The sequence below is a fragment of the Siphateles boraxobius genome, unplaced genomic scaffold, assembly GCF_051911475.1.
Source record: "Siphateles boraxobius isolate OS27281-9 unplaced genomic scaffold, OSU_SipBor_1 26, whole genome shotgun sequence".
Lineage (NCBI taxonomy): Eukaryota > Metazoa > Chordata > Actinopteri > Cypriniformes > Leuciscidae > Siphateles > Siphateles boraxobius.
Genome location: NW_027508876.1, coordinates 6,914,703 through 6,937,008, shown reverse-complemented (window position 1 = coordinate 6,937,008; position 22,306 = coordinate 6,914,703). Strand labels below are relative to the sequence as shown.

Genomic DNA, 22,306 nt, shown 5'->3' with positions numbered 1-22,306 from the left:
ATGGTAACCCATTAGTAATGTCTTCAGTGTTACTACATCCTTCTAAAAGGAACTATATTAATTATTTGGATCAGTATTCTAAAGTGAATATCATGGTAACCCACTAGACAAATACTCAAGTGTTCAGTGTAATGAACTCAAATCTGTCAGAAGCCATTACTATCCAAAACCTTTCAAAAACCTCAAAAGCTTATAATGACTTCAGTATGGCGACATCCTAATGTGCACATTCAACAATGTATGAATTAAAGTGTCCAGCATACGGGAAGCCCTTCAATATTACTAAGGATGCACCTTATGAATGAGAGATAAGAGAACACGGAATAGAAACATAATAGTGTGTCCTAATGTTATGGGACACCACTGTGCACCATAGTTGTGTAACGTGTCAGTTAATAAAAAAAAGTTAACAGCTACACGTAGAGGTGCCAGTGCTCAGAGATGATAGAGGACTGATGCATGCTTAACTTGATTATTTCTTAGCTTGTTATGAAGATTCCAGGACTTACATCCATCTACAAGTGCATTTGAATATAGTCGTGAACTTGGGATACCTTTTTGATTAAACCTCAATGAACAATGCACACAGAAAACGGAATATGATGTAAAATATTTTATTTCGTTTTTGTAAATGTTTCTAAATCTGATTCCACAAACTCCAAAACCCACACGTTGTATATTCCAAAGCTTCGTTTTAACATTGGATACTACTATACAGGACAAAGAAAAAGACAAATACTGTTAAATGTCCGAATATTGTACAAGGGGAAAAAATATCCAAGAAACAAATTTTATTACAGCCAGTCATTGAGAAATTATGTACAATTGATTTATCTGAAAATTGAAAAAATACATCATGCCATGTATATTACAAGCTCCGGACTGTTTAAGAATAGCAACAGTTGCAGAAGTCCACATCAGCTGTGCACATGGAAAACTTCATTTCAAACAGGTCAGCACTACCAAGTTTAAACTATTTCATTAATTTCAGTGAGTTTGTGACATCATACCATGATTTTTACTTTTCCACAAATCCAAACCAAAAATAAATCTTATTTTATTCTTTAAATGTAAACAAGAAAGAAGCATACTTAACATTTCATTAAATGTCTACGCATTGAGTTTTCTGAATGAGAAAGGCATTGAACTTCATCTCTAAAGTTCTAAATGTGACTCTATGCTCATGCTCGATATCAAATGCATTATGGGTGACTTCAAATGAAAATTCACAGCACACACTAATCTGATGAGCAGAGTTAAGATGTCACAATCACCTCAGCATGATTGGTGCTCGTTCTGACTGTGGAAATATATAAAAATGGCAACAGAAAAAAAAGCAAAAGTAAGGAAAAAGTTCTTCAAGTGGTCAGATCATTTCAGACAATATTGATTCTACATTCTAAATACAACAAAAATACTCTGATTCTTTCATTTTTACAGATTCTGTACAATTTTATACAATACATATACTCTCAAAATGATATCTTGACATCCTTCTTAAATACTTTGATTTTTATTTTATTTTATTTTTGTTGAAAACAAACAAAAGGTCACCCAGACAGCTATGATAAAGTTAAGGTAACATTTGGTCGAGTATTTAAAAATTGTCATTTATAGATGTATATTTACACATCGTACAAAGTAACGGTCTGTCCAATCGGCAGGCTTTCCCAGCAGCTCGACTCTCTGCGTTTCCACATCTTTAAAAAATAGCTTCAATCAATAATAAATACAAAAGCTGTCTCTTATTTTACAGAAATCAAAACAAAGGAAAAAATAAACTGACTCATGGAATCAAGTATTTCAACGGTATCTTTCTGTTTTAGTGCAAGTTAATAAGTCCCTTAGCTTTAGCCCTAAGGAAGTCTTCTCAGTACATTCCTTGTTCAGTGGTGTCTACATTTCTGTAACTATGTGTGTATATATTTGTGTGTATATATTTCTTTACCCAGAGGACCTGCCTCTTTAAATCTAAATAAGGCTGTGGCCAGCACTTTCAAGCCTAAGCCCACCTGAAAATCCTGTTTACCACTCGCCTCGCTCGCCATTGTCTCGTCTCTCATGCAGGAAAAAAATACATTTACATTGTCTTTGCAATTCAGAGTTCCCAGTGTGCAGCCTGTTTATATTTAAGGTGAAGGTGCTCGATCCTAAACTACATCATCCCATCCGCCACTGAACCAAAACAGGTGAAAACCTCTACAGTTCTGCGGTCTAAATCGTGCCCTAACATTTTTGTTTATCAAAATTTAAGTAATAAAATATTTTCTGGGCCTAAACAAATACAAAGGAATGCATATGTTTTGCTGACATCTTTCAGTTCATCCATTTCCTGCAGTTAACTGCACCACAGTGACAAGGGATTTTATGCTGATCGTCTTCCAGATCAAACTTGTAGTCGTAACACAACTGAAAAAACAAACAAACAAAAAAACACGTGACAGAATGTTAGACATCAATCTAATTGATTCAAAGGCCGCATTTTATTGACAGTATGTGGGAAACGAATGCCTTTCAGACTGGTGTGATGAACTAGGTTTACCTCTTCGCCTCTCTGGATTCTGCGGTTGGAAGTGATGATGATTTTGTGATCTCTCTCAAAGGTTACAACCTCAGCAATGCAGTTGGGTGCACAGGAGTGGTTGATATACCTAGTGGGTTAAAGGATTGTTAGATCAAATTTAAACTGGATAAAGCAGATAAGGGCCGAAACATGCTACGCAAGCTATGCAACCTTGATTTTGTGCCATGTTGCTTTCTGATGCGTGTTAAAAAGCAATTCATAGCATAACCCAAGATTGCACTGCATTCTCAGTGTTGTCGCAACACAATCTTCTAAAAATCAAAAATCAACACAATCTTCTCAAAATCTTCTTTTTTCTCTTTCAGGTCAACTACTGTACTGAGCATGTAAAAGTTGGTTGGTATTAAAAGCTACATAAATGCTCACACAAACGCAAAGGCATGGCTAAGCATTTGTAACTGTGTTTGCGTACTTGTGTAGACTATGTTTCTGGCCTTAATATCTAAGCTAACAGTGTTGCCATTTTTAGAAATTCAAGTTAATTTTCCACCTTGCAGGTCCTCCTGTAATAGTCGCATCAATTACATGCTCACTATCAATGCGAAACATGTAGACTCCACGATTCTGCAAAAAAAATAAAGAAAAATACATAAATAAAATTGACAAGCACTTGGACAGAAGTGCTTGTTCAGCATGACTTTTGATTATTTCAAATATTTTTTTTTAATAATGCATACCTGTGCCTCGTACATCTTCTCTTTCCTGTTTGCCACCTCGTTGCGAATGATGGTACCAATGTATTCCATAACCATGGTGTATTTTTCAATGTCCCTAGCAGCATACAGCCCTAAACCCTGGATTAAAATAATGCAAAAACTTAAATTATTACAGGTTGGAGTCATTTTTGAACAATTAAGATTGGATTGGAATAATAGCTTACTACTTTCTATATACTGCATTGTACTAACTTTATAGTTAGTACAATGCAGTATACTAGTAACAGTATACTAACTTTATACTGCTTAGTGTAATCGGAAATTATTAAGTAAAATAGTAGGCAATACATCTTTATCATGTAATGCCTACTGTTTCACTTAATATTTTCAAAATTCATTTTAAATAGCAGCATGCTATGGCATTGTACCGTGACCTCTTTATGGAGGATATGAGTGACGGTCCAGTTATACTGGAAATAAAAATGGTTTGTATTTTTTTATTTAATTTAGTGTAACTGGCATTTTAACACTAAATTAAGTCTTGCAGTCTAAAAGAAAAAAGCCAAAAATAACCCCTCCCCCCACAAAAAAATAGAAGGTATAGAGTTGAGTGCATTGTATTATGGGAAACAACATCTCACAGAGTGTACTCTGTTAAAATATGGCACATTTTGTCAAATGCAAGGTTAACTGGGTAGTCTATGCCAGGGGTCGGCAACCTATGGGACGGGTGTCAACATTGGCAAGAAGAGGGATATTCACTGGCAGGTGATAATAGCTAAACGGGTGTTGGTATTTAATTGAAAAATTCCCTCAAACTTGCATACAGATCTATATTTTGAGGTAATCATTCCTTATAGTCACATATAAATAATATTAAAGTGAGAGATTGTAACCTGCACTAGCGTGCAGATCTGAAAAACAATTTGCGTGACCGGCGGTGTCACTCCGTGTGCCACAGTCTGCAGACCCCTGGACTATGCTTACAGAACATTTGCATGCTGTGAACAGCTCATATACATTGTATACTGAAGAAATATTATGAGTAGATATGTTAGCATGCTATTCCAAACATTTAGCCATAATTATGATCTTTCTACCTGTATACGTGAACGAGCTAGGTAGACATTGGACTTCCACTCAGCCTTCATACGACGGTACTGAAAGGACTTGGAATGGACAAATTGCTTGCTGTATGGTGCGACACCCATCTCAGCCGGGTTCCCAGAGCTCGGCAGGGCCTTAGAGCAGCTACTGCTGGTCAGGGTATGAGGCCTGCATGACAAACACAAGCATATGTGCTTTATTTAAAAATAAACAAGCAGGACTGGCTCATATCAGAAAGATGTTTATGCTGTTCGGTTCTGTTAACTAATTTTGCATTGCATTCTTTTGCAAAAGCGGACCAAACGCTCTACTACAAATACTCTGTCTTGTCTAGACCTATAATTAATCTACAGTGCTACAGCAAAAGAGATTAAGATTTGTCTGAACTGTCTGATTTCATTGTGATGAAGAGAAAAAGATTGTCATGAAATTATACAAAGACAAAAAAAAAAAAGACATGTTTACCCAAACACACAGCATGAACAATGTATGATTCACAGACAAATGACTAAATGGTGAGTATATATATATATATATATATATGACTCATAACCAGAGTTATCGGATTGGTTTGAATCATTGAATCAGTTGTTGCTGTTCTTGACTTCACTGCATATAGCTTTACTGCACTTAGTCTTTCTCTTATCATATTAAAATGGATGCACAATAATTGATAAATCACCAACTTTGACTAACAGTAAACTGAGCTCACGGGTTGAACCGGGACATGAATGGATGTTCAACTCACAGACCACAGGGAAAGCAGGAAGTCCAAAGCAAACATGGACGAAAAAATGTTAATTTATACAGAATACCTTAATACAAACCTCTTGACATGTGTGCAAGCTTTAGGTTCAGAACGGGCACATCCAGATGGGTTGATGGCCAAGGGCAGCTGCATCAGAGGGTTACGGCCATAACGGAACGTGTATTGCTCACATGCCTCCACTCCAGGAAGCTTAAAAAACCCAAAAGATTAATGTTACAACACCAGGAACATTTACAAAAACTAAGAGATACTATAATTGTCTTGGGTAAAACAAATGTTTGTTTCAGTGCATGAAATTTTATTGCATCAAATAAGACATGCAAACCAAGAAGTTTTTTGCACAATGGTATTTCTTTATAGCCTAGAAATCTAGATGCACCCTAGCGGCAGCAAAAATTATTTTGCAGCCAGTGTGGTCTAGCAACTCTCCGTTGGCTTTCGAGCTGGAAAAACCAAACTCTGGTCAGGCCAATCACATCATGTAAAGAATTGGTGGGCGGGCTTAACATAATGACGGCAGAGTTGTGACGGTTCCGCGTGATTTCAATAGGTGATTTCCCTGCTACTTGAAAACAAAGAAGATGCTGCTGGCGAACAGCGGTCTTTCGAATCGGCTTTGGCCGCGACTCTGGAGGACTTGAAGGTTTAGAGAATGTCACTTAAGTCATTCTTAAAAAAGGAAGATGTGTTCAGAGTTTTATATATAAAAGTGAAGTTTAATATATCAACTAGCTCCGCTGTTGGAAAAACGCATGGGACTCACTCAGCCACAGCCGTCCGTTGCTCTGGTTGGTTGTAGCACTGTCCTATTGCGTGCAGAGGGATATTGAAAGACATCTGTTTATCCCGCCCCTCAGATTGAGGTATCCAATTGTGAGTTCTCAGACCTAACATCTTGATGTAGGTCTGGCTTGCCAGGCTAATTTCTTTATGCTTTGGCAATCGTGTTTTGTTGCAAAGATTTAGAGACTCTGCCTAGCCAACGAAAGTTAAATAGTAGACATCCATTCACCAATTTCAGAGATGAATGTCCATGTGCTTTCAGTAAATCGAATTTTCCATACCCACAAACATATCTTAAACATTACTATGCAACATCAGAGCATTCTTTACTTGATAAGTTCTTAAAAGCAAGATTTGGCTTTTACTTACAGATTCCACAATCCTGGTAACAGCAGATACAGTCAGTCCAAATAGGTCCTCTCCCTTCAGGTAAACAGGGAAGAGCTTCAGAGATCCAGCCTCATTCCTTCTCTCCGCCACAGGCTCCAGAACCTTATCCCAAACACCTGCACCACAAGATTAGGAAATTATTATACAATTACCCTCCTGGTTGACAGCGCTATCAAAACTATTGCTTACCTTTTGGTGAGGATCCAGTAAGAACCAAGTCATCATAACCCTGCTCCACCACACGGATGATAAACTCAGGGTCACAGTCTTTCTCATCAATGGAACACACGTAGTGGCAACGACGGTTGCCATGACGCATGCTCCAGTAGATCCGGCTGGCCTTGTAGCCCACAGGGAAAATGGCAGACATCGAGTGGAAAGCCTGCATCTGGTGAGGAAGCAGCTGACCAACTGAGTGAAACACCAAGCTGCCCACACGGAAGGTGTGTTCTCGCTCACCCCTCTGGATGATGCTGGCGATTTGCCGTGCCTCATCCCTCTGCACGTAGACCCTACGGAACACGGCAAAGCAGCGAAGTTCATGCTCGGTTCCTGCCAGCCCACCTCCTATTGAGCCGGTTCCTCTGGGTCTGTGCAGGTGGCACAGCATAGTCTTATCTTTGAAGAATGTGCACTGTGCTTTAAGGGCACAAGTAAAATGGTATGCATTAGTGCAACGCAAGCGGTGGCAGCCACTCGTTGCACCGATTTGCTGACAGTATGTACAGCGCACCGATAGGCCTCTCCTCAGGGCCAATTCTACGTTAATGAGAGCTCCAGCCTGGGTCTCATAGACTTCAGTAGACCACAGGGCACAGTTGAGGTGCACCCATAAATCCAGATCAAGGTTTAGTAGACGGGCCGGCCCGTCAGTGAGCCCGTCACCTTCTTCGTGGCAGAAGCAGCAGCGGCGCAAGTCTTTGGGCATGGGCTCAGGCCTAAGAGATGTCCCCAGTTTCTTCAGTAGTTCATCAACCTCTTCCTCCCCTGGCAGGTGGTAGTTACCCTTAGGCACCACAATTTGAACACTCCACTTTCTCCAACGTAAAGCTTTCCATCGCTTCCCAAATGAACATCGAGGGTCATCCACACCGTTGTGTACCGCTCGTGGCCGAGGCTTAAGCTTCACTGTGACCTTTAGAGTATCAGACTTATTATCTCCTCGGAGTGTCTCAGAAGTGATGGAGGGGAAGGATATTATCGGAGTTGGGGGTGGAGACTGCTTGGGCTGCAGCTGAGCCAAACAGCGCACGTCAAGATCGGATATATTGTTACTGTATTGATGAAACACCTTAGTGGGATTATGCTTATCCTCAGAGTCAGATGGTGGAAGCAAGTTTGGCTGTGAGAGCAGGAGAAATCAAAGACACTCTTAAACACTGAAGTAAAGGAATTTTGAGTTTGTATTCTTTGGGCAACTGTTTTTAGGGATGGGACGATTACCAGTTTCACTACAAACCACGATAAAATATACTGACGGTTAGTAATATCGTTAAAAATTAAATTATCATTAAAACCGTGTTTGATTATCGCGATTTTAATAACTCTCTATAAATCCTGTCCAGCCAGTCTGACGCAGGCGCGCAATCTTAGGGTTTTTCTTTTAATTCGAGAAGGAATGGCGGAAGGCGGTGACCATGTTCGGGAGATTTTTCAGCCTTTAAAGAGGACCAAATCTGAGGTGTGGTCATATTTTGGCATTTTCAAAAATCCTGAGGGAAACTTAATCGAAGATGGTCACTCTGCAGAACATGCACAAAAAAGTCGCTGCAATAGTGGTCAACACTTCAAATCTGCCGAGTCGTCTTGTGTGACCATCACACACTGTTGTAGCGAACGCAAGGCAAGTTAACTTTGATCTCAATACTAAAACTACATCTGGGAATAATTGGGCACACAATGTTGTTTTGAGTTTAAATATTTGATCTCACTCACTTGAAATAAACTTGAAGCTTCTGCGAAGAAAAGTTTGCAGCAAGTTCAAACAAGACTATTAAGAGTGACAGCGTAAAAAATTCGTCCAGACAAGACGATCACAACAATATTATCAAATTCTGTAAACAATAAATCAACTCTGATTTCATTTTCAATACAATCAAAAATGGAGACGCAAGATGACAAGTTGTATTTGAATGAAATGAGAGCGCGCGTCCGTTGCGATATACATGGATGTGGGCTGAGTTATAATGAGTTGCTATTGACGATGGTCATTATAAGGAAGGAAATGCCACAGAATAGAATCTTGCTTTAAAAAGTGCATAGAGCTGCTCGTTTTATTTGTTGTTTGTTGATTCTCAAATATAAAACTTGTTGAAATGTTTTCAGTGTGAGCATCAGTTCTTTTTTTCGCAACACTTTCATCTTGTTTTAACAAAACCGTGATAATATTGATAATCACGATAATTTCGGTCACTATAATCGTGATATGAAATTTTCATACCGTCCCATCCCTAACTGTTTTCTTCAAAGAAAATAGCATCAGCAGTTTTAGTTATATTTAAAATACTGATGAGACCATTTAACGCACTTCATAGTAAACCTTGATTCAAGAGTTTTTTATAGTTTATTTATAGCGTCATTAAAATAGTCACTCTATCAGTAGGTAACATAACTTGACTTTCTACATATAGCAGCAGATCCCACACTGTCAGCTAGTGACATTTTTGTGGTTTATACTTACTTTGCCATCTACCAATTTGTTTTGCATGGAGGCTGAATGGAGAACAAAGCAGTTATGGCTGCAGAAGACAAGGCTCCCCTCAGATCCTCCATGGCCCTGTAGAAAGAACATCTGTAAGATCAGGCTCACCCTAGGCAGGAAACAGGGCATGCCATTTTCAAATACTGCTGCAAATTATCATTAGATCGAAGTGCCTCACTGGCAAGAGATCAAAGCTTGCATATATTGCAAACCTATGCTGATGACATAGGAAATTAGATTTGCATCCTATAAAAAGAAAAGGGAGGGGGGTAAGGGTGGGAGACATCAAAGGTGCCCCATGATTTAAATGACCTGAAATGGGCTTAACTGTTTTTGAACTTGGGCATCTTACACCCTTAAGCCTTGGTTATACTCGACGCGTCCGCACGAGCGCGAGTCTCCGCTGACTGCGCACGCACCTCCCCAAACGGACGAGGCGTTTATACTGGACGCGCCCGCCGTTGTGCTATTCTGTGAAACAGCAGGGGGCGACTCTGAGAATTCTCCTCTGAACCACCCGGAATCAGCAATGAAGAAGTAGTTTTCCGTTTATTGGTAGTTTATTACTTGCTGATTCATATAAAAAGAGTAATAAATGCAGTAGGTTTATTGTACTTTCACTGCATGTAAACTAGTTAAACAACTGAAGCCTTATTGAAGAGTTTTTAAACCTTAATTTCATCAGCAGGGCTTACTTCTGCTATTGTAGGCTTATTTTGTAAATGTAAGCAGTACGTTAGACAAGTCCAAACTGGGTGCTTATGCAAATGTGTTCCTATTCACAAAATGAGAGGCTTTTATGGTCGCCCACCAATGCAAATGTTTCTGTGTATAGAAGGATCATAAACATGCTGGTAAAGATGTACCAGTTCGGCCAGATTCGGCTCGAAGTCGTTCATCTTCGGATGCGGCGCCGCGCGCGAAGTTACAAAAAGTGCCGTGCACACCGCCAGGCGAAATGGGGTCTTGCGCACCCAACGCGTACGACCGCCCACACCGCAATGACGTCACTTTTGCCGCGCGCACCTTCGCGCTCCTGCGGACGCGTCGACTATAAACAAGGCTTTAAACATAACGTGCCTCGGTACACATGTTCCCTTGACTAATGTCAGTTAACTCAGTCACTGCAGCGGGGCAGATTTTCACTTCCCATCACGGGCCGGATTAACATAATTGAAGCTCCATTCTGTGCCTCCTTGAGGGGCTTTGAGGGGGTTGCACATTTTCAAGTGCTTTATGGTCCTCGGCTTCAGCCTTCTTCAGTGCTGTTTCAGAGGATGTAGTCTAGACCCACAACAACTGGTTGAACAAATAATTTCACAACCCTTAGGGGCGTGATATGGGGTCTAATGACTCAAGGCATCCAGGAGACATTAAAATACATATCCAATAAATGACAGTCATCTGGCAATGGTAATTTGGGAGTTTCAATAACATTTGTGTTGAATACCTGTTTATTTATTGGCAGGTCTTTGGTGGACTTTCGAACCCCATTTCCAAGAATCACCACCCTGCAATGGGAGCACCACTGTGGTTTAGGCCCTGGACTGCTTCCACCCATCTGATAGTCTGGTCTGACCACAACTGAACCTGTAATATAAGAGACAAATCAATCACACCTCCAAATCATGCAGTTGCCAGAGAACTTCTGACAAATTATATGACTAAGCTTGTATATTTTGACAATTTTTGTTGTCCTTTTAAGTGAGTTGCATGTACGAATAGGTTTTACGAATAGGTTGAAATAAATTCAACTTGCAATGAGGTAAACAAAGATGTCTAGTAGTTAACCATTACTGTCAGTTAAGACGTTTAAAAGACCTTTATCAATCTTACATAGCTTTTTAAAAAACGATCTAAACTTTGGGAAAAGTGTTATATGTGTGTGTGAAGTACATTTAGTATTTGTACTGCTTAATTTTTTAATCTAAGCACAAACATGATGTTTTAAGTACATCTGAAAGAAAAAAATGCTGCAAGTTTTGTTAGTGATGCATGTAGTCATTAAATCTCAAAGACCCCAAACAGAAAATAAGGATTAATTGCAATTAATTGAATTTATAGTTCACTTCTGTCATTAAAATATGAAAATGTATTTGGATCACAAAAGAGAAAATGTATTTGAAACTAAATCAATTGAGCACTTCAACCACATAAAAAAAAAAAAAAAATCTATGTTGGTTTTCTGCTCTGATTTAAAAATGCATATGAACATTATTTTGAAAACGGCCAATAAACTCAACAGATAGTACCTCACAATTGGGGATCTGTCACTAAACAATTTGAGAGAAACATTAAGAACTTTAAGTTTCTGCAAAATGCAGCCATGAGATATTGCTAAGCAAAATCAATAACTGGATTTGTTTGCACCTAGAAGTCTGTTGATGTGGGTGAAATGAGTGCTTGTCTTGTTTCACATACTTACCCTCAATGAATGTTTGGTGTGATAGTGGGGCACCTGGTGGTCTGAGGAGCCTCATACCAGGCTGTTGGTGGAACAGAGCAGTTTGAGGGGGGACCCTAAGTTCACTAAACATGTCTATTGAGCTTCGGTGCTCTTGGCCTGGAGAGCGAATCACCTCATAGTTCCTGGGTATGGACACACAAAGCATGTTCGCCAGTGCTGACACCACTCCTGGTATATTCTGGGAAACAAACGGACACATGGTCAGAGGCGAGATGTAATCATTCTTGCTTTAAACAAGTCTTTACTGATATAGAATGGATAATAGAAACTGCAGGCACTCACATGTGTTTCCACTGGGTTCAGAGTAACAGATACAGACACCAGGTCAGTTCTTAAGCATGTAGAGTGCTGTCCAAATTGCGAAGCAAAGAAATTGCTTGGTGGCTCTGTCTTGACTTCCCACTGCCTGGCTTCAGAACCTATAGGGAAAACAGCAAGGTTTTGTTAGTTGACTATCCAGCTGTGCTCCAAAACCTTATGCTGCTCTGTTCCATACTACTACCTATATAGGCAGCAACCTTTTATGACAGGCTACCAAATAGTGCTGCTCATGTAAAGTACACAGAAGACTTGACTCAAAACTGATTTTAATATATTTTTTTAACAGCATGTTGAAATGATGAGACAGCATATTGCTGAGACGGGAACACTGGTATTACAAGGAATTGGAGAAAATGAAATGTTTGTTTCCAAGATGGCTAAAAACTGAACTGACTTGTTTTGAAAGGGACTTTGGTAATACTCTAATAAGCACAAAAACAAATAGTACACACTAGTATTAAACCATGGTCTATAGCAAAAAATGGACAAAAAATCTTTGAAGTCTACTTTTACACTATCTCCAACAGTTAAAATGACAAATAAATGCATACTCCGCTCCACAAGATATATATATATATATACACACACACACCATCTGAATGCTCAAAATTGATCGGGTGAATGCACGTTTTAAACAGCTTATTGTACACGTAAGTTAATCGCCGTTCAAATGCGCTGCTGCATTGTAACGCACACACATACAGCTTGCACATCAAACGCAAATTGCGTGCACAGAAACATTAGCAGAAATGTATTGCCAACACTGTTCTGTGATTTATCAATAAAATAGCTTGGAAACTGAAGTTATAGCATATATTTCTTAGAAACTAAAACCCACAGCTGCACTATTAGTAGAGATGCTGCCAGGTAGAATGAATTCACACGCAATGGCTCTCTTACTAATGCATTTATATAAATTTAATCTTTACTGTGCTTCTCTATCTGAATCTGATTTAGAACCAGCAGAAATCTGTGAGAAATATAACGACCCAAAGACAAAAGAACTGATAGAAATAAGCTGTTATGTAGGGGCAATAGCCTTGTGGGCAGCGCTGTGTCATATGCCATAGCTATGCACAAGACAACCTGTGCGAGTCTCAGCTCGAGGTTCAGGCTTATTTGTTCATTAATGATTTCATCAGCGGATTTAATCGCATAAATGTCAACTTAAAAAAATCATTCAACCCCTAGTATTTAATGAATTATATTTAGCAGTTTTATACATGCAGTTGTGCTGTTGTACTAGACATCGGCATGGCTATGTTCAGCATTAGGACTCGAGTCCTCAGGTTTTCCGGCAGTGATGATATTCAGTACAACAGCATGACATATGAGTGTTGTATTGCTTATCCAATGAGATTTGTGAAATGCATTGCAGAATTTCCTTTTTTCAGTGAAGCATACATCCAATATTGCTTTATAATTTGACCAAAATTAGGATGCAGTATTAGTTATATCTACCTTCTGTGGGGGAATGGATGCAACTTTTGCATCAACTGTGTGCCCATGATGTCTTAAAATGTATTTTCTCAGCTGGTGGCTTGCTAGTTTTAGTTGTCTCTCTCATTAGTTTTAAAAAAAAATATATATTACCGTTACCATCCAGTATAGGAATGACTGGAGAGACAGCAGGGGATGGTGGCTCCTCTTTAACTCTAGACAGATCTGGATAACGGCTGATCTCCATGCCAACCACACTCTCAGGAGAAGATGATGGGACAAAACTGTCTGGAGTGTCCCTGTCCACACAATGCTCCTGACCCCTATTAAAGACACACAGAACCATTATATACATATTGACATAAAACCAAGACTTTAAGGTCAACAATGGGAAGTCTCAGAGTCAGACAGCTGACCTTTGGATCTGATGCATATTGCAAACAAAAATGTGTCAAGAGCAATCTGAAAAGTTAATAAAGTTAAAGAAATAGTTTTTTTGTAAGTTTCATTGCATCAAATCTAAAAAAACAAAAAACACACCCAAAAAACATTTGTAGTTAAACTAGATATCTTTGGCACAAATATTTATTTTGCTTGGCCCTCAGTGTCAGACATTTAAGATGCACCCGCTTTGTAATTAAATTGTTTGCTGGTCATTGAACTAAGTAGGGCAGAATAAATTATGTTATGGGCTAGGATTTTTGTTAATGGTCAAAAGATTGGCTACATGAGACTAAAAAAAATTTGTAAACGCCCCCTGAAAACATACCGAAGTTCTTCCTGGTTGTTGTGGGGTGGAGTGGGAAGCGAAGCAGGAACATCAACAGTCTTTGGGCCCTGAGTGATGGTGTGTCCCAGCAGGTCATCTTCAGCTTTGAATGGAGCAGTGAGCTGCTTCTGACCCAAACTTTTAGAAACTAAAGAGATTTAATCACAAACAAATAATGTTAACCAAAGAGTATTTTTGGTTGTATAGCTAATGTATAATTATAAGAAACATACCTACACTATTACACAACATCTATATGAAACATTTCATATTTTCTTGTCTATTATGAACTATAATAAGCATTTTACAGGTAAGTTATTAGCCAAGATTTAGTATGTTCATTAACTATTTTAGCTTTCAATGTTGTTCCCTAATGTATCTTTTTTTTCCTCCAGCATAAGTAAACCTTTAGAAAAGGTCAAACCAATATCATCTAATCCGACTAATTGCAACTATCATATGGATTACATAATCAGAGAATATTTGTTTTCGATTAAAATTGGTTCATTTAAAAGTAGGCATTTCAAGCTTACTATAGATATATTTCTCATGTCAGTGAGGCAAGTAGCATATATGACACGCTCCAGTTCACAGAGACCGAGACGGCAGAAAGAGTTGGTTTTTAGTTATTTTACAAAAGCACATGTAAGTTTATACAAATAAAAGTAGAGTTTAAAATCATGCATTGCTCTTCTCTGTATGACCAAAACTGACAGAGTGTTTCCACTGTGACCAGGAAAGAAATACAAGTGATCGTATCGGCGCCTCCATGTCATGCAGTAAGCTCGCTAATATTTTAACTTCCACACTCTGCACGAACACTTGGATATTGCCCAATAATAGCACACATTTATCTAGATTAACATTAGAGTGAGCAGCCAAGTTACTTGCATGTTTCAAATGATATGCCATATTTGAGGTTGATGGATGATAGGCAAACGTTTGGAATTCTTGCTCGACATACTGTAATTATAAGAACCCGCTGTTAACGATCTGTCCCTCATGGAGCATGACTTCCACTTCCTGTGGAGATTTTTTTTTTCTGCAACTAACGACTAATAAAAGTTTGATCGACTAAGGCTCTTCTCGTCGACTATTAGGGGGCAGCCCAACTAAATATAAATCTTATCTCTGAATGCTCTACTTACTAAACTTCTTATCTAAATGATTTGAAACTATTTATACTCTCATGCTTACCATTAATTTCTGCCTTTTTGGCCAGTTCCTCTGCAGTGGCAAAACCATTCAACAGCTTCTGCCTGGCAACAGGTGGCGGTGTGGGGGGCAGTGAGGCAGGTGGTGTTGGAGGATTGCTAAGATTGTTCTGCTACAAGCACAAACAAAAGATTGTTTTTTTGTGTTTTTTTTACAACTACAGTATAGCAAAGGAAGCAGAGGACGTAAAAGCCAAACCTTATAGATGAGTTGCGAGTAGTAATCAGATACTCCATCCAATGATGCATTTCCAAAAGATCCAGAGAGCCTGTTCTCACCGTTCAACTGCCCACTGCCATACAGTGGGAAATGTGCAAAGTTTACCCTGATCAAAGGTTCCATCAGTGGCAGCATAGAAAGCTGCTGTAAGGATGAGAGTGAAGAAAACATGAGTTGAGTGAAACAGTACAATACATGCACATGATGTCCACAACCAACTTACTGGCTGATTTCAGTCATAAGTGGGTTCTACAGCAAATACCACAACTGATGCAAGCACTGTAGATAACCTACAATTAAATTACTTCTAGAGATGACTATAATAATAGGTAAAGTCTACACATCAGGTGTATACATCTCAATTATAATTGTACACTGTACCCTTCACTATAGATTATAGGTCAACAAAAGTGCAGTACATAACGATTATTATCATAATGATGTACAGTATATTTTTGGGTATATAGTAGTGGGTGTTTACCTGCTTGAGCTGAGTCATTAGCGTGTCCGTGTTGGTGTACACTGCTTGTCTCTCTTCGTCGTCCTTCTTCCTCTTTTTCCAGCGTGACGGCGGTTTCTCAGCCCCATTCTTTGGTGCCCGCTTGTTGCGTTGTTTTCTCTTGCTTTGCTCTGGCACTGAAGGATCTAGATCTGGATTCCCTGTGTGACTGTTCATGCAACTCTATAGACAATAAACAATTCTATCAGCTCCAAGAACAAAAGAGAAAACAGGACTAGCTAATAACCAAACATCTACCTTCAACAATTTGACAATTCTGTATTTTGCAAATGCTACTTTTTTGACATCTGACACTATATAAAAAATAGCATTCTTAAAAATTAAGAGCTGAATGTTAAATTCAAAGCTGGACAGATTATTCTTTAGACCTTTAACATATTTAAACATCCCATCATTTCATGCCATTTCATCTATCTACACTCAAAATAGGGAGGTAGCAATGGAGCTCTTACCAAAGAATCTGTGCTGTCCAGTCTTAAAAGGCCTTTGCTGTCAGTCAGGCCCTCTTCCTCTGATTGAATACTGTCATTGGACATCTGATGTATGAGAGGAGCTGAGGAAGGAGGAGCGGTGGTCTTGTTCTTCAGAAGGTGTTTGAGCAACTCATTCCCAGTGTCCCCTTTAGTGCTCTGAACTGGACTCTTGCATGCTGGGCTGGTGGAGATAATCTCATTGCCCTCTTCTGTCTTTACTATACCGGTTCCTCCTGCATTATAGCCAATCATTGCTTCTCCTTCAGCCTTCTGGCATACACTGGCTTCTAACTTTTCCAGCTTGATATCACAGAGAAGGCCTCGCTCTGCCTCCGAGCCCACGCTGGACTGTCGCCCTAGTGGAGTACCTCCAGAAAGTGGGTCTTGGTCTAAAACATCTTGGTCTCCCATGATGGCAACACTACGTGTTGGTGTGGATGAGGTGTCTGATACACATGGTGTAAGTGGGGCAGTGATATCAGAGTGAGGTGTGGACGGAGTTTTGACCGAATCTGCATCATCATCCCGTTTCTTCTTTCGACTCCTTTTCTTTTTGGCCTTCTCCTCAGGGATAATGTTGGAGTAGAGCTGAATAAGGGACTGTCCTGCCCCAGGGAAATTAGGAGGTAAAGGAGTTGTGGAATCCATACCAAATGAGGACGTTTCACCTCCACCGTGGGGTGGCATTCCAAGCCCTCCAAACCCAGGTGGACGTGGCTGACCTGGGGTGAAACCATGCATCATGGGGTTCTTAGGCTGAAAATTAGAACTTCTATCTGGGCCAAAGGAACCATTCCCGGGCATAGGCCTGCACTCGCCACCTTGCAAAAAGGCTGGACCTGGACTCACAAAGTCTATTGGCATATTTCCTTGCTGAGGGAACACTGAGCCAATTTGCTGTGGTTGTTGTTGAGTCCTGGGTGTCTGCATGAATTCCTGTGACAGGTCAGAATTATAGAAGGGCATCTGGGTAAGACCATCCCCGCTGTTGTTGGGGCCAAGGCCCAAGCCCTGCTGCTCCAGCTCTAGCCTCTGCAATGCCCTTTGTCTCTCCACTTCCTGCATGAGCTGCACCCGCTGTTTCTCCTGCTGCTCCCGAAGGCGCTCTCGACGCTCCCGCTCCTGGAAGCCTTCGCTAAATGGATTATTATCATCAAACTTCACGTGAGGGGCACTACTACTGGCTCCTCCACCATTACCTCCAGCTACAGTGCCAGGCTGCCCAGGTTTACCTCCTGGAACCATAGGGGAAGGTGGCTGTGCCTGGAGAGGCTGGGCAGGGTTAGGTAGTGGCATCTGAGGCGGCAGGTGAGGTGGCATCCTGGGTCCAGTCATTGGTCCAGTAGCACCAGGATGCCAACTTGGCACGTTGGGCATGCGAGTAGGCTTACCAAAGTGGGGTTTTTGTATAGGCAGCATAGGACCCATCATAGGCTGGCCCATAGGGGGTCCACCAGGCATCACTGGAGGGGGCTGTCCTTGCATTCCAGGCATAGCCTTTATTGGACCCATCACAGCAGGTTGAAGGCGCTGTTGCTGTTGTTGCTGCTTAACACGGTATTCCTCGATGAGCTCAGCATGTTCTTTCTGTTGCTTCCGTATCTAAAGAAATAATAGAGGGAAGGATATGAGTGAATACTGTTGTATTATAAATTTATTAAATGTTTAATTTAGGTTCCAATACAATAGTATATAAACTGAGAAAGTTTAGTAGACTGAATTTAGCATTTGAGGTATAAATGAAATGAGTCAGACTACTGAGACTATCACTCTTTGTCTTTAATGGCTCTTGGAGCCCCCTGTCCCAGTCATTGAATAGTTAGCTTATTGGATTATCACCTTTGCATTTGAATCACATCGTTATGCTGATGAGATCAGGGCTGGGGAATTTCCAGTAACGGGCTGACTCCTGTACTTCATTTACATGCTTTGTTCAGATTGTCTCCACCTCTATGTAATCCCTCCCCCTTGAAAGGTATAAACTCTACTCTACTGTGCTGAGCTATTTTGTTAGCCTTGGATGACTACAGCCACACACAGCGAGTTCTCAATAAAGAGTAACTTCTGCTTGAAAAATATCCCAACGTCTCCTGGTCTCTAAAGAAAAAGTTTCCAACAACACGAGATATAATTCTGTTTATATAAATTAAAAAAAGTTTACTGTATTGCAGTAGATTAGTGATGATGTCAGAGAATAAATCAGGAACTGAGCTCCGCTGAGGCCCTAGATGCACTAACGTGCGGAAAGGTTAGAGTTAAAAAAAAAACAGTTAAAAAATAATTCAAGGGCAAACCATCTTAGACACAGGTCTCATAGGTCTCTAGAACAAGGTTCTTTAACATGGGGTTCATGACCCCTAGGGGATGGAATCTGAGATTTTTTCTGTTTAAATCTGTTATTTACACAGGCTTTTTTTTTTAGATTCTCATTTTTTATAACTGCTTTAGTTTAACTGTTTATCCTTTGTTTTATGTTTTAGAGATTCACTTAAGATGATTTTTAAAAGTGTTATATGTAGAACACTGTCTTATTGACTGCAGTAATTTATACCAATAATTACTCCCTATTACAGACAATACTTTTTGACCAAAAGTTGTTTGCCTATATGGCACCTCGCAGTCCTCTTTACTGATAGACCTAAGTACAAAGCCACAAACAAACATTTATATTAAAATTAGAAGCTATAGTAAAGGAATTCTTTAATAATTTTTTTAATTTCAAAACTTTTGTCCATGTTATTTTGTCTTCCAACTAATTTATTAATAGATTGCGAATTTTTTTCCCCATCCCCATTTGACCCCTCGATAATATCCATAATAAAACTAGCTTTGGCCTTATGTAAAGTCTGTATTACTTTATTCCTCATAGAATAAAGTATAGCTCCTCTCATAAATAAAGTAAAGTAGAATAAAGTAGAGGAATAAAGTAATACATTCCTCATGTATTACTTTATTCCTCCTTGTGTGTGCAAGCACACTTGGCAATAAAGCTCTTTCTGATTCTCTTTCTGAAGTAAATGTATAGCGATCAGTAATAAGCGAAGAATTCAACCATTTTTAAGGAGCTGATCTCTATACTCCAACAATTTCCTACATCCATTGTTCACCCAGGGCAAAATATTCTCTTTTCTGTTGGTTTGCCAACCCCTTCTAGTAAACAGCTTTAACACTTCTTTAATTTTTCCCAAAATGAAATAACATACAACCTCTCTCTACTGTATGTCCCCACATGAAATTACTTTACTCCAGTCAATCTCTTTTAGAGCTACTTTATAATTTTGCTGTTGATGTTTAGGACCTGATAAACATCATAATAAACAGTAGTTGTAAACAAATTTAAAAAGCTCTGGCCTGTCAGTGGGAAAGTCATTAGCTGCTGGCAATAGTTGAGAGACTACTATCTAATTAAAGAGTTGTTGAATGACTCTGTAGTGAACAACACATTCCAGGGCCCAGTTTCCCTCTCTGACTGCAACAGCAGGGTTTGCTACAAATAAAGTTTGCTACATTTCATTGCAACTTGGTGGACTAGCACAAAAAAAATGTCCAACGCTATCACAAAAGAATGCTTGGACAACAGACACCTCTTAAAAGGGAAAACGACAAAGTTTTTCTGGGATTTTGTTGATAACGATAATTAGACGATATTTTGCTGAGTGTGTTATTGTGCTGGTACCTTAGCAGGTTTATGATTGTCGTGGTCAACTGACTCCTAAAGCTTTTGATATTCTTCATATTCTGTGTGGTGGTTCGTTCACAGCATTGACAAAAATTAACTATAGGTTTTAATTGATTTTTAACATTTATGGCCATTTTTACCTTTAAAAGAGTTAAAATGTTTAAATGTCATCTTTTGTCATTTTTTTACGTTATCAATAAATTCAATTAAAATTATAAGACACTATAAGGCAGATACCAATCAAATAAAATCAGTCTCAACAAATTCTGTCTTTGCAATGCAGAAAAGGGCACAGAAGCTGCATCTGAAGTGGTATTTAGATGTATTTGCAAAGACTGTTTAAATACAGTTTAGAGGGGAAACATGAATACATTACAATTGCATAATGTTTTGAGATGAATGTTTTAAAAATAAAACGTAAAATACTGAAATATGAAATGATTTTGAAAAATGTAAAGATACTTAAATCCAAAACTAAAACCGGCAGCAGTGAGTCGTTCATTCAAATGAATTGTTCAAATGGCTGATTCAGTAATTAGGCTTGTCCAACTCGAGACAGCGCCGACGCCATGTGACTGTGACTTATGCCATCAAAGTACCTCAAGAGTGATTCGAGAGCAGCCGGCTCATTTATTCTGCGCAGCTTCTCCAGAGCAGCTGCACGAGCTCTGATGACGACACAACTGTTTCACGATTGGCTGAATCCACCACATGACAACGATCCACATGTGTTTTGTGTTTATTCTCACACCTTCAGTTCCACTAAGGCCACGTCCACACGAAGCCGGTGCGTTCCCTATCCGATTTTTTTTCCCTCGTTCTAAAAAAAAACTCCGTAAACACGGCGTCGTCTCAAGAAATATCTGCGTCCACACGAAACCATTGAAACCGACTGAAAACGGTGTAGTATATATGTCAGACCAGTATGGGGCGCTGTAATTGTGCCACAGAGATACACTATACACGGAGAAGAAGACTTTGAGCATGCGCCGACACGTGATGTGATGACATCATCGTTTCACAAAATATACGGATTGGCTGTACACACGAAACCGCAAGGGTGTCGTTTTCAGATTTATTCACTTTGGGACCCGGTTTCAAAAAATAGCGGTTTCACTCTCCCAAAACGCCGGATCCGTGTGGACGAAACGCCTATATGATAAAAAATTTATACGTATACAGCGAAACGCGTCTTCGTGTGGACGGGCCCTAATTCTCACAAATCTGTTTTTTATAACAGATTTCATGTAGTCACGATGTTATATTTGTCATGTTTATCAAAATAAAACTGATAAAAAAACGTAGACCCCAGTTCATTGATAGTATAGGCTAGTGTTGCATGATGGGTACTCCGTATAAAGGTATAGCGATACCCTGGTATTAAAAACGGTACGATATGAAATTTGCAATTCTCTTTCGTAGATTAGGACTCACATCCTGGTGAGTATTCATGTAAACACAGTCGGGTATGTCTTTAATGAACATAAAACGTTTGTAAAAAGAAATCGTATGTGTTCTAATGTATTGGGAACATGCAGCTCTTAAAGGGCCGGACTAGCAGCCTAATAGGTTACACTTTACTTCGATAGTCACTTTAGACATTCTACTAACTATAAGTCAATATGGTCAATAGCGCCATCCAGCATGTTATTCCCAGATAACAATCGCTCAAAACAGATAATGCAGGGTCATCCGGGTTACTGAAGTCAGCACAGCTAGGAATGTTTTTTCTTCATGGAAGTTTTGCGTTTGGTGAGCTAATAAAATATTAAAACCCAGTCGAAACAATATTTTGTGTACAGTTATTTAATTATGCCATCCAGTATCGAGGACTTGCTCTCTCGTTTCATCCAAACGCAGGTTCTGCCATTCCGTAACTATTGTTTTGTACACTGTTGGATTATCAGATACAAATAGGTATGATTTTAAAACAGATTAATCTGAAATCAATATATCCTATCCCCATAATTATTTCTGTGGCGAAATGCTGTGTAACAAGTGGTATAACTGTATCTCTTAAATGTCCGTCTAGTTTGAACTTGCAGTGCTAGCAACTGCTCTCTCCACAGAAGCTTTGCGTTTAAAGACATAATCAAATATTGCAACTCAGACCAATATTTCGTGTCTAATTATTTACTTATGTGGCAAGTAGCCATGTAATAAGCGGGATCATTTACAGTACCTCCAGCCAATTGTTCTCCCTGGGGTTATTC

The 22,306-nt window shown here is 39.4% G+C and overlaps 1 protein-coding gene across 4 annotated transcripts in view; it reads right to left on the bottom strand.

Moving 5' to 3' along the window:
* Nucleotides 1–598: 598 nt before the first annotated feature.
* Nucleotides 599–22,306, bottom strand: part of kmt2ca (lysine (K)-specific methyltransferase 2Ca) — a 164,280-nt gene continuing 142,572 nt past the window's right edge. For all 4 annotated transcript variants that reach the window (XM_077244240.1, XM_077244241.1, XM_077244243.1 and 1 more), the window contains 18 exons: nucleotides 16,394–18,016; nucleotides 15,903–16,103; nucleotides 15,401–15,565; nucleotides 15,185–15,314; nucleotides 13,988–14,135; nucleotides 13,372–13,541; nucleotides 11,740–11,876; nucleotides 11,416–11,635; nucleotides 10,441–10,580; nucleotides 8,970–9,065; nucleotides 6,479–7,631; nucleotides 6,269–6,405; nucleotides 5,175–5,305; nucleotides 4,341–4,515; nucleotides 3,262–3,378; nucleotides 3,075–3,148; nucleotides 2,543–2,651; nucleotides 599–2,409 (listed from right to left, as the gene is read on the bottom strand). In XM_077244240.1, the coding sequence (XP_077100355.1) occupies nucleotides 2,317–2,409; nucleotides 2,543–2,651; nucleotides 3,075–3,148; nucleotides 3,262–3,378; nucleotides 4,341–4,515; nucleotides 5,175–5,305; nucleotides 6,269–6,405; nucleotides 6,479–7,631; nucleotides 8,970–9,065; nucleotides 10,441–10,580; nucleotides 11,416–11,635; nucleotides 11,740–11,876; nucleotides 13,372–13,541; nucleotides 13,988–14,135; nucleotides 15,185–15,314; nucleotides 15,401–15,565; nucleotides 15,903–16,103; nucleotides 16,394–18,016 (5,019 nt within the window). In that variant the 3' untranslated portion in view covers nucleotides 599–2,316. The remainder of the gene's footprint in view (nucleotides 2,410–2,542; nucleotides 2,652–3,074; nucleotides 3,149–3,261; nucleotides 3,379–4,340; nucleotides 4,516–5,174; nucleotides 5,306–6,268; nucleotides 6,406–6,478; nucleotides 7,632–8,969; nucleotides 9,066–10,440; nucleotides 10,581–11,415; nucleotides 11,636–11,739; nucleotides 11,877–13,371; nucleotides 13,542–13,987; nucleotides 14,136–15,184; nucleotides 15,315–15,400; nucleotides 15,566–15,902; nucleotides 16,104–16,393; nucleotides 18,017–22,306) is intronic.